This window comes from Haemaphysalis longicornis, unplaced genomic scaffold, assembly GCF_048455015.1.
Source record: "Haemaphysalis longicornis isolate Haplotype H1 unplaced genomic scaffold, Haemaphysalis longicornis Haplotype H1 scaffold_2, whole genome shotgun sequence".
NCBI classification, from domain to species: domain Eukaryota; kingdom Metazoa; phylum Arthropoda; class Arachnida; order Ixodida; family Ixodidae; genus Haemaphysalis; species Haemaphysalis longicornis.
In genome coordinates, this window is record NW_027526295.1 from 64,087,279 (window position 1) to 64,100,163 (window position 12,885).

General features: G+C 48.1%; 1 protein-coding gene across 1 annotated transcript in view; it reads left to right on the forward strand.

Annotated features, from left to right (window-relative positions):
• LOC144168929 (tRNA (uracil-5-)-methyltransferase homolog B-like) overlaps nt 1-12,885 on the forward strand; it is a 45,577-nt gene that overhangs the window by 15,193 nt on the left and 17,499 nt on the right. Inside the window, exons 8-11 of the mRNA XM_077697925.1 lie at nt 833-927; nt 8,130-8,247; nt 9,419-9,515; nt 11,676-11,777. Coding sequence (XP_077554051.1) covers nt 833-927; nt 8,130-8,247; nt 9,419-9,515; nt 11,676-11,777 — 412 coding nt within the window. The remainder of the gene's footprint in view (nt 1-832; nt 928-8,129; nt 8,248-9,418; nt 9,516-11,675; nt 11,778-12,885) is intronic.

Consider the following 12,885-nt stretch of genomic DNA (forward strand, 5'->3'; position numbering starts at 1 on the left):
AGAAAATCTAGCTGTGAATTTTTGCCGTGTTGCCTTGCTTGCTTACATTTAAAAAAAGTTACTTGTGTTGGTTAGACTCTATCTATTGCAGTGTCTTTACAGGATTGAAAAATTAATGCCATTACTTCTTTGGAGTAAGTGTTGTGAGCTGCTACTTGGCGAGACTTGTAACAGTGGCTGTTATTTTTCTGATGTAAGGAGTGTAAGGCAGTTGCTTTTATTCGGGGATATTTTCCTGACTGCCACGGATAATGGCCTGGCATTTCCCTCCTCTTTTGACTACTTGAGCAAGACTGCGCTAGGAACATTTCCAGAACAAAATAACGCACAGTGCAGCTTCATATAACACTAAACGGATGCTGAAAAGAACCTCCCCGGATGACTTTCTGTCAGCTCATCTTGATGCTTGTGAGGGCATTTAATCCTGCCCTTCTGTAATGTGGGGTGGAGGAGTGCCTTGATCTCACTGCTCATTTGCAATGGAGACGTAGAGGCATGCGTTGAAAGAAGCACACTTCAAGTTCCCCAGCAATGCGTCCGTCATGACAGAACACTCCCTTCTTTTTTTGCCCAATCTGCATTCACTGTTTGTTCTCTGGGGCACGGTTGTTTGAAGCACAGAAGTTGCAATGAAGTTGAGAAACACTCGGAGTATACTCCTCCTCCTGGCCACAGCTGTTGCTCTTCACTCTGTGGTTTCACATTGTGCTGCTAGGCTTTCAAGGGAGCCCTTCTAACCTTGAGACAGCCGGGTGTGATCTTAAAAGCGTACAATGGAAGCCAACACAGTCCATTCGGGTGTGGCCCACGGACTGTCTCTGATGTGATGCAGGAGGAGCTGTCGCGGGAGAAGGCGGGCCTGCTGGAGCACTTTGTCCACGGCCCAGGGAGTGCCTGCAACCTCTCCTCCCTCTACTTCCAGGCATGGTGAGACAGCAGTGAGCTGCTGCAAGAGTGGACTTCCCTTTCCTTTCTTTTTGTGTTTAATCTTTCTTTTTAAACGGGCCATGCAAGCAAAACACAAGTTTGGTTCATTCGAAGGATTGCCTCGTTAGAATCATACGGACACCACTTTTAACATAAACTTCGCCCAAATAAGCTACAAACAGTAAAATCCCAATTATACGAATCTCGCAGGACCGCGAAAAATATTAATTTCATAGGAAATTTGTGTGAACCAACACAGACCAAACCAACACCGACTGAAAAATTGAGCACCAAAAAAAAAATGTTCTCGTTTATTTCTTCTCTTACTTTCGTGTGAAGAAATCTGTGAGGTTTTTCTGCTTTTTTTTTTTACCTCCATGTCGTTGAGCGGTCCTTTCTGGACTTTCATCTCCTCACTCACAGTGCCCAAGCTCACTACAGGAGTGTTTTTGCACGCAATTTATGTGCGTCGGCGTTGCACATGCGATATTTTCATGCCCATGTCGGCGATTCCGCGCCCGCGGCCGCCTGTGCTTAGGTCGACGCGCAACCTTGCACCAATGGGAAGGCGTGTGCCTTGTGGCGGCAGTTCTGAAGCGGTCGAGATAGCCAGCTGGTTCCGCCGGAGATGTTTAGGCTTAGTTCCCCGGCAGATATTTCATGGGCACTTTCACTAGCGGCGCGGATGATGTTTTATAGCACCATTTTCGCTCACATTCTTAGCTCATTTACCACACAAGTAACTTCGTGTGTGCTATGAGCGGCATTTTAAAGACTGGTTAGAAGCGGTCACTCGAGTGCCCCGCACCACTTCACGACCAAAGCCACCGCCATGTTGCCGTGGCTGGCTGCGCCCTGTGCAGCGTGCGGGTGGTTTCGCGGCGGCATCAGCGCACCTGTGGAGTGCGCGGCACGTTTTCACGAGCAGAAAACAGCCCGGCCATTCCTGGAGAAGGAAAATCGAGTGCTACAAACGAGGACAGAAAAAACGAAGAACGACGAGACAGATGCGACGAGAAGATGAACGACGGAACAAGCGCATCTGTTTTGTCGTTCTTCGTTTTTTCTGTCCTCGTTTGTAGGGCTCGATTTTCCTTAAGCAATGAACCAACTAGCCCAACAGCATATTGTACTGGAGAAGGAAATGAGCCCGTATGTCACCGTCGCTTGCTTGCTCGGCAGTTGGGTGCCTCGCCGCCTCGTTCGTATCATCCGCCGGGCCGCGCAGGTCGGTTCATAAGAACCAAAATTTTTCCCATTGCAAACAGTGAAATTTCTCCGGAACTTATCGGAAATTCGTATCATCCCGAAATTCGTTTCACGCAGAATCATATCATTGAGATTCCACTGTAATAAGAAAAAAAGGGAACAGCTGTGCGACCCACTAGCTCATTTCTCGCAACAGAACCTATGATGTCGTATGCGCCAGCCCTGCGATTGGCTGAAGCCAGAAAAAGCAAGCGCAAAGTAGACAGGGCTTATAAGCTTGCTGAACGAGCTAGTTGTGCGTGCATTTAGGGCACATTCTTTTTATAGCAGTGAGGATGGTGGGATAAACAGTGGAAGTTACGAAAGTCCACATAAACATAGACGTACCGATGCATAGTGCTGTTGGTACTGCGTGCACTATGCTCGTTTTAGCTGCATAGCACAATGGCACTTAGGGGTTGTCTCAGACGTCACTGGCCGATTGGCGTAAACGACTTACATGACTTACGTCTTGCATGACCATATTTGTTGAGCAAACACCATGTTTTACAAAACGATTATTTTCTACCTTAACGAAAACAAGCCAGGTACTAATAAGGTCAAAAACAAAGCAAAGACAGAAAACGGCCCGTTGCGGGGTGGTGGCGCCATCTAGGTTGACGGACGGTAAACGGGGCTTCCCAGCAGCTTGAACACCTGCTCTTGTGACATCTTTGCAGACGTCATGAAAACACACGATTTGGCGGAAGAATCAAAATTTTAGCTTAAACTGACTAATTTTTCAGGGAGCAAAGCATCGTTTGCTTCTGGACAAACGCTAAGGGCACTATAAAACACAAAATCTATTGAATAAAACAAACTTGTATTTGGTCTGCATGGCTTCTTTAAGCTTCTTTTTTGTGACGATTTTTTGCTCCTTTCTAAAGACTAGATAAAAAAGAAAAGAATTCAGTGGCCTTCCACTCTGTGACGAAGGATGGCCAGCGAGGCTGGGCACAGTTAAAGGAGTGCATGAAACAAAACGTGCTTGTTCGTAATTTGTGAGTGAGCGTACTTTCTAACCAATATTAGCTGAATCGAACGTGGAAGTACTGCAGCTTTATTTGAGCAGACAAACATGGGGCTGACCCGTTTCCCTCCCGTGGAAGCCCATGTCTTGACGGCAGGTGGGGATTCTGTAACGTTTAGAACTTCACTCCGAACTAAATAATCACGAGAAGTAAATGGCACTCAGCGTAATGATAGAGTCGTCTTAGCAGCCAATTTCAGTACGATTTTTTTTTTCCAAGGTGCCTACATTAGATGGATAGCTGCAGAGCATGTTACACCAGCTCTGAAGTCTGTTGATGGACACGGGTTCTTCGGAACCTAGTCGTGTATGCAGCTTCGCTGGGAAGAAAAGACGTTGCAACACCCCACTATTGTTCGAAAAAGCTGCGGGATGCAGCTATGTTTGCCAGGGCTCTGGTGAGGCCTGTTTGAATCACTGGCTGGAGTCGTGGATGTACCGTATTTTCACATGTATAACCCGCCTCTGCATATAATCCGCACCCCCACTTTCAGCTTGCCGGAAAAGAGAAAAAATCCTCGTGTATTGCCCGCACATTTGATACAGGAATGACTGCATGAAAGCTACTACTCAAGAAACACATCACATACTATGTGAAGAGAAAAAGCGTATATTTAGCAAGTAGAATACACTGACTGCAAGGCAAAAGTCGCAATTCATCAATGAAATTCAGTTGTTAGAGTGCGCTAATCCTTGGTTTTTCTACCTTGTCCTTGTATGTTTTGCCAATAGCTGCCATGGAAGGCTTAGTCAGCGTTACTGCGGTGGGGCTTCACGGCACAACACGCATTGCCGTGAAGCTGCACTAAAGAAAAAAAACCCATGTATTATCTGCACCCATTGTTTGCCACTGAAATTTTCGTATATTTGGTGCAGGTTATAATGCGCAAAAATACGGTACCACCAAGAGGCTCAGCTCAGGGGTCCATGCTGGTGCTTACGGACAGTCACCCAGCCTCCCCTTTGCAATGCCTTTGTTGCCAGTTGCGGTTCTCCGACTGGCCTCAGTCGTTCCACTCTGCGGTTTAAAGCTCAGCCACACAATGACAACGCTGAACGCTAGGGATGCTAGGGACACGTGCTGTGTTCTCGTAGGAAGTCACTAGCACTACTTGACTCCCGCTTCGCTGGCCGCCAGTGCCACTGAGGGTCGGAGTGCTGCGAAACGTGCACCGGCGTTGCAAGGCGGGATGAACGAAGCTTTCTCTCAGATAAAATGCCTCGTGAGTCGTGAGTAAACACTGAACCAGCTCGGACAAAGAAAATGTCTCAGATGAGAAAAAAAAAGTGAGAGGGAAACTTTAAAAGAGTGGATTTATTGGGCAGAATCAAGCTGATTGTTCTTCACACTTTGAAGTTGTGGGACACTTTTCAAAAGGATTTACTGTTTTTATTCTTTTATGGCATATTTGGCTTCTCTGCACAGCTGCGATGTTGTGCAAGAAAGCCACCCTGATGTTTCAGCCTTGAGGGGGAGCTGCAGCGCGTGCGGGCTGTCTGGCCAAATAGGGAAGAGCTAGGGTTGCGGGAGGACCGATCAAACAAATGAAAATTTAGAGGTGCTAGGTGTGTGTGTGTCTGTTGGGGAGGGGGGGGGCAAATGAAATTAAATGAAAATGGCGGCAGACCGAGTGACTGCGCATGGCTGAAGTATAGGCAACAATAAAAACACTGAGCTTGACAAGTGAGGACGAAATATGCCACAAGCTGGTGGAGGGGCGTCCTAGAGAACAAAAGAAAGCTGAACAAGCAAAAGCAGATGTGGTTCAGAGCATAGGTGGGCACTTAGGAGGGGGCCCCTGACCACTAGGGAAGGGCGCAAAATTTGTGGTTACTTGTGACGTAACTTGTGAAAAATTACTCTTTTTCATTTCTTTAACCATAGAGTGAAGCCACTCACCAATGCTCAGATATTCCTCTTGATCTTGTAACAATTTGCGTGTTGATAAAATAGTCAAGAGGTGGTAAATCTAGCCAGTGAAACTTTAGGTGTGCCTAAGCTGTCCACTTTGTGTAAATGATTATGCACCTTTCCTACGGCCACATTTTAAAATGAAAATGCAATTGCACAGCTACATATGGGATTTTTTTGAGCATCCACATGAGAGAGGCCAGTGCTGTGAGGAGCACTGGCTCCCTCTCATGTGGGACCACCGTGCGTACGCCTACGGGGCAGAGGGATCGCCAAGCATGGGCAGGTTATGTGGAGGGTCATGGCTCAAGCCAACGCCGCCTGTATAATCATTGCCTAACGTGTGAGCGAGCATGAGCCAAACAGCCACTCTCCTGTTGCCCTTTCCCGCTCCGTAGCCTTCCTGCGTGCTTTCATGTCCGTCGGCCAGCTCCGCTTCTTGGAAACTATGCAAAATAGTTGACAGTTTGTTTAGCATTCCCCAGGCAGCACTCCTACGCCTTCTTGCTTTTCACATGCCTGTCTGTCTTGGTCTGTCACTGATAAAACTGCCTTTGCCACAGATGCAGCATCACTTGTGCTGCCACAGGCTGATGCCGGCTTTGCGTGCTTACCTACTTGAATCACGGGCCCTGAAATTTTCTGAGTGGGGCACCCCTTTCTGTCCACTCCGCATTTCGTCCTAGTTTTGTCTCCGCTGTTTGCTCTCTGCATCGGTACATACTTTTAAGATTGAGGGCTGTACTGTAGAAGCGCCTGGACAGCGTGGCTGGACCCTCAGCTGTTTATCGTTTTGTTTTCTATAATGTTCTGAAATTTACAAGCACGTGATATTTTTGGAAAGTAATGGTAGAAGTGAGCGGCCTGAACAAAAAATGTGCCCGCAATTTTTTGTTACCTAAATCCTCCAGAGAGAAAAATATCAGTCAAATAATGGCTGTACCATCCGAAAATATTGTTTTGCTGCTCGCTATTTGTCTACTCGACAATTAATATGTTCTTACACTATTTCAGTTCCACCTCCATCAGTTATCTTTCGAAAAATTGAGCAAATATGAAGCAAGCGACACGTGGAATGAGATCCCCATTGCGCCCCAGAACTAGCGCCCCGTCGCGGCTCAGATGTGAGCGAAACGGCTCTTGAAGGCCAACAGGCAAGCTGATAGACACACGTCGTAGAAGTGGGTGCAGCTTTCGCGACTCACGAGCAGTGATGCAAGGCGGGATGTCCGCCGGTGCGCGCCACATAGCAGATGAGTGCGTGAACTAAGCATCACTACCCTTCCCATTGAAAAGTGCGCGACGTGTTAGGCAATGTTAATACAGGCAGCGTTGCTCAAGCCCACAGAATGCCATTCCACGGAGGTGTTATAATTCATCAAGTGGGAAAGCTGGCACCCGGCATTGGTGTCTGTCACAGCTGAATGGCTCCTCAAATGGCCGACGGCACAAAGAGAACAAAAGTGGAGAAAATTGGAATAAATTTGGGCCTGGATGGGATTCAGAGAGAGAGCCAAGCACGCATTAGAAGTATTAGTCAACACCAGTTGGAGTCCATGACCCTAGCTTAGTAAAGGCAGACCTAATACACATGCATTGTGGGTTTGACTTGAAACATTTTGCTAAGCGGTACACGCAGCTTGATGTAGAGGGGGGATTAAAAGAAATACAAACAAGGAAGCACTCAGCCGACGCATGCCGTACCGTCTGGCTGCTTTGTCGGTAAACTGCATGCATGCGCAGTTCTTTCAGGGTGTTTGAGAGTTTGGCCTACTGTTAGGGAAAATGCTTGATAAAGAATCGACACCGATCATCTATATAGAGGTGTCCTTTTATGCTCTGTTGCCACTGAGCGTCCTGTTATCTACTACATTAGGGGGCCAAACGTGCAGTAGGCTGATTGAAGCTAGCGTGATGCCCTTCAACAATCATCCTTCTCAGTGGCGACGCAGCATGAAAAGGCACCCCAACATGAATGACCGGCGTACCTTTTTGATCAAGCATTTGCCATAAATGTAGGCCACACTCTCATACACTCGCAAAAAAGTGCACATGTGCGCAGTTTACTGACTTTGCAGCCAGACGGGGCAGCATGCGTTAGAGGCTGTGCGCTCTGTTGTTCACATTTCTTTTAATCCCCCCTGTACCGTGAGTTTGACGTTGCTTGGGTCATCATTGGGCTGGACATTCTGGCGACCACACTTTAAAGCTAGGCACAACAGCACACCTACTCATTACGGTGACAACTGCCTCAAGAAGGAAACGGCTGTTACACCCATTCCCGTTTCATTGTGACGTCAGCATACTTACCCATAATTGGCATGTGCGCCCTCAAGGGGATTTGTGAGTGATGGCGAATTAAACGCTGGAGGGGCCATGAAGTCAAAATGAGGTGTTTGGTTCATTGGAAAGACTGCCTTGTCCTCATAACAGTGATGCCAACTTTATAGTAGCAACCTTCAAACGAATAATGGAGATATTAGGAAAAACACGGGAAGCTTCTTTGCAGTGGTTTCTCTGTGATGTAACGGAGTCTTGTTTGTGCGATTGGCGGTGGCCAGCTTCAGCCACCACGAAGAAGCATGACTGGGCGATCGTAGCGGGCCTCTGGTTCCACTCCGTCGTGTCACTTGAACGCTAGCGTGTAACTAACACACTGATGCCTATGTTTCTAGTGCTGATCGATATTGTGTCACTCCTGTCCGTATCACGCCACTATGGCACAAAATCTGAAAGTCTTTGAATATTTCTTGCATTTCTTTCGGTTAAAGAAGCATCTTTTGGGGGTAGAATGGGGCGGGGCGTGTTACAAAGGCTGTCTCTTTCAAATTAAACAAAGTTGTGTTCTGTCTTTGGGGCCCCTTAAAAATGCTTCTGTATCACAACTTGAAAAAGAAGTACTTAAGTGTCCGCGAGGTCTTCCTTCGCTTCCTTGTCCGACTTGCCAACAAAGGGACAACCGGCAGAGGTGGGGGAGAAAAAGAGTGACGTCCCTGCACTGCCCCAGTGCAGCCCCCACAGCCGGTGCACGCACGCCCAGGCGCCCTTTGAGCTGCTGCACGGCCAGCCGCACCTGGAGGAGCAGCTGGGCAGCCTGCGCTTCCGCATCTCCCCCGAGTCCTTCTTCCAGGTGAGGGGGGTAGGGGGTGAATGGGGGAGGGGGCTCTCTCTCCATCTTGAGTGGGGGAAGAAGGGAGTGGTGTTCCGCACTAATACGCATAGAGGAAAACCTGGCGCTTGTGTCTGGGCGCTTCAGTGGGCATGCCCTCATGTATGCTGGGTAGGAACGTTCCACTTGTCCTTAGAATCACGACTCACTGACAGGCTCAACAGTTGCCCGTGGGTACCATACCTGCCAACTCTTCCGAATTTTTCGTAAAATGTACGAATTTTGACCCGTCTTACGATTTTACGAATCGTGCCTGAAATTATATGAATTTTTGATAAAAATGGAACCATCTATTTAAAGACACTGTGGTACCTGTACCACCACGAGAAAGCAATACGTAGTGTTGTTATCTCCATCTGCAAAGCTGCGATTTCTGTCGTCTTCTCGGGGTTGGCTACGCATCCATATCCAGAACTCACTGCTACCTCGGCAAGCCTGCTTCTAGCATGTTGTTCACGGGCCGTTTACGAATTCCGTGTTCATGGCGCTCTTTGTATGACTGCTGTGTCCTGTGCAGTAAGACCCGTGGTATGACCACGGTAGTTGCTTTGCTGTGCAATGCCGGGCTCGAAGCTGCGAAAGCACTGCCAAGTGTTCTCAAAATTGTACATATCCGAATTTGCTGCCCTTCCCAATGGAGTTGCTGCTCATTACTCTTCAACACTGACGGTTTTCACAAATGGTTCGGAAAACAGGAGAACGCGTGTCAAAAACGTGAATCCTTTTAGACTTAAAAATTAGTGTGCTGCCCGCCACTTCCCCCAGTCCGCAGATATTCCGAATTTCCATGTCACCAGGTTGGCAGGTATGTGGGTACATAAAAACAATGTTATTGTAGAAGGTTATTTAAAGTTGTCTCATTGATAGAAAGGTTGAATCCCAGAAGGTTTTGTCAGAGATTTTTTAGAAGCTTCAAAGAAAAAGATGTTACCCCTTTTTGTCGGTTTTTGTTTCACGATTAAGAGGAAGCCATATGGCTAGCCAGGCCAAACAGGCAAAGTATGTTGGTAGCTGCTATGACAGCATCCACACCAGACAGACAGATTTTCCTGTAGTATATGTTGGTACGCAACCGTATGGGGGGCCCCAGCCAAGTGTGAGGCCCAAGCAGCACGGTGCCCTCGTGTCGCAGGTGAACAGCCCCGTGGCGACGTACCTGTACGACGCGGTGCGCCAGCTGCTCAACCCGGGGCCCCAGGGTTCCCTGCTGGACGTCTGCTGCGGAACCGGTGGGTCTCCTTGCAGGGCAGAGTGCTGTTGTGAACACTCTGTGCCTCTGCCGTGTTTTTAGATGCAGTGCATCAGATTCACTCGCCTTGTCTCTCCGGCATTGGCGTCGGCGTTGTCCGCCCCTCCCCCATTCTCCTCGCCGCGCCAGCTGCGCTCTCTGCCGCTCACCCCCTCTCCTCTCCGATAGCGAACACTCTCTCGCGAGGGGCATTGGATTAAATTCGATTGGATTGGCTTGACTTGGATTAAAGTGGATTGTGTTGGATTGTGTTGCGTCCTAGCCGCAGCACGTTGCGTCATAGCCGCGGCAGACGCGCTGGGGCCGGCGCATGTGCAGTACTCTCTCTTCCGCGGTTTCCTCTCCTTCGGGCAGTACGCCAAAGTTGTCATCGACTGGGACCGGCTTACGCAGTCCCCTCAACGTTATGCGCGCTATAAAACGCGGTCCCTTCGCCACTCCGCCTATGCGTCGCATCTACACAGGGGTTCCCACGAGGGGAGATTGGAGTTTTTACTTAGAACTGAGAAGCACTATACTTGGGTACAGCTTAAGAATGGCTATAGCTCATGCAGTGTGTCACTTCACCGAAGCAACATGCCCAGATGTCTACACGCACAGGCGTTTTGAAAGGAGATTGCGCTTAATGTGCAATGTCGTCCGCTATTTTTCAGGTAGTTTGTTTGTCGGCGCTGCAGTAGCTTTAAGGGGGACACTGCTCTTAAAAAAGTTTCCTTTAATTGTGAAGTGAACTCTGTGAAACTTGTCAGTCTTGCTTTCCCCCACTGATTTTAAACGTGCCATTATTTTCTGAGTATGTCAATTAGTTACCAAGATAATTAGAGATAGTCATTTTTCGAGGAACAATAGACAAAACAGTGTCGGCCATAAAACTGTGATCTAAGTATTTTCCAATACTTGAACCCTGGTGAGCGCAACAAGAGAATTGGTTTGTTGATGCACTGCTTGGAACTAATTTTACAGCTCATTAAACTTTGATGGCACCAGTGACATGGAACCATTTCAAATGGCCATTTCAAACACCAAAGTTTAATGAGCTGTAAAGTTAGTTCCAAGTGGTACATCATCAAACTTATTCTCTTATTGCACTCACCAGGGTTTATAGTATTGGAAAATATCAAGACCAGAGTTTTGTGGCTAACACTGTTTTGTCTATTGTGCCTCCAAAAATGACTGGTTATCTCTAATTATCTTGGTAACTAATTGACTTACTCAAGAAATAATGGCGCATTTGAAATCAGTGGGGGAAAAGCAGCAAGGCTGACAAGTTTCACAGAGCTTACTTAACAATTAAAAGGAAGCTGTTTTAAGAGCAGTGCCCCCCATTTAGCAGATTAAGCCCCCAAAATCACAGAAACACCTCGTGTCACGTCCAAAACACTCGCAGTAACGTGATCTTTGCCCTGCACGGAGGAACATCCAGCTACGGCAATGAGCGCAGGGGCAACTTCTGTTGTTGTTGTTAAGTTGGGCCCGAGTATAGCAGCTGGAGAGAATAATCAAGAGGAATGTGGCACTGTGGGAGTGCTTCGGGCATTGCTTGGGTGCACAGCATCGGAGAAGGCACATTTTGGGATGGGGGCTTGAGAAGCAGAGGTACAGTGACATGACCTCGAGGGTGCCCAACACTCCTTGAAGGTTCCGAACCAGAGGCTTGTGCAAAGTTTGTACTGTGCTCCCAATTTCCTACTTCATGAAATGTATGTCAGGTCCCCTTGGTTAGTTCTCTTGAGTTGATTCTCTTGAATCAATGGTCATCCAGAATAGTAGCGCGGAGATGTGGCATGCTTGGGGGATCCGTGCTGTGGTATTGGGAATTCATATTTTGGGAGTTTAGTTCACCGAAGCTACAACACCTGGGCTGTGAGGCACACCATAGTGGAGGGCTCCCGACTTAGCTTCTACCACCTGGGGATCTTGGATGTGTGCTGAAATCTCCAACACATGGGCGGTTTTCGCTTTTGGCCCCCACGAGAAAAGCAGCCGTCGCAGCTGGGATCAAAGCCGTGTCCTTGGGCTCAGGCAGTGGTCATTGTGGCATCCACTTGATCTCTTCTGAATGCTCCCCCGCTTCCCCCTGGTGGTGATCTCTTGTTTCCCTGTGTGGGTAAAGGAACGCTGCCGCCCTGCGTTGTTGCAGGCACCATTGGGCTGACGCTGGCACGGCAGCTGCACACGGTGCTGGGCATGGACGTGTCTGCACAGGCCATCGAGGACGCCACGCACAACGCACAGCTCAACGGTGGGTGGGTACACGGCGGTGGGCCAGGACTGACCAACTGCGAGGGCTGATTGTACGCGTTGTGACTTGTCAGTCCAGTGACTGGCAGCAGTGTTGAGGAGGTGTGACTGCAGAGACCTAACATCTGGTTTAGTTAGCGCCACTGCAGTTAACCCCTTTGCTTGGTGAGAATTCATACAGCACGGTTTAGTGGTATAAAAAGAATCCAGCGTGCGGAAATTACATACTTTTCTTCCCCCAAGTTACTGGCCTGCATAGTCCTATTCGAGGCTCTGCGTTTCAGTATGGCAGCTGCACCGTCGTAGTTTGCTTGCGACCTCTGCCTACTGCAGCTGCTTCTACTTGAGAGAGGCTTGAGAGCAAGCAGTACGGTGTTTGTTTTCATGATTGAAAAGTCGATTCTTTTTTCCCCAGGTTATTTCAGGAACAGTTACACACTTATCCCCCCATCCTCTGTAATGTCTACTTTGCAGTTGGCCTCGCAAAAACTAGGACTTAGTGTCATGACTGTGCGCACATCATTTTTGCTACGTGAAGTCGCACAAAAATCGGTACGTTACACAAGACTCTCCCATGAGAGCAAGCATGTCAGAACAACAAGGATTTACAGTGGAATCTCGTTAAACTGTACCCGCATAAGCCATAGTTTCATTTTATGCGTAGTTAAGCCAAATCCCTAACGTAGTTTCCCTTTAACCTCATACATTTGGATAAACCGTAGGGCCGGTTGGCCCGTACTTTCTTCGTGTGCCCGTCAGATACGGTTTAGCGAGGTTTCAAATTATACCAGGAGCCATGCCATGAATTAGAATGCATTGGAAATCAGCAACGGAGTGTTCGTACGGGTAACAGCCATGCTTGCAGAAGTGTGGGAGGGGGTGTTACAGGTTAGCAGCTGTCTTTATGCAAATGAAGTGTCTGCAATGCAGCTTTTAGCTGCGCTTTTCTGATAAAAAATAAGGCGTGCATTCATTAAGATGTTAGCTTGAAGAAACATTCAATAACCACGGCTGATGGTTGCATAAAGTATACCTTCTGCAGTGGGGCACACACTGTTAGTAGCTCATTGGGTGGCTTGGGGAGCCACTTCAGAAGTGACGGTCGTTCA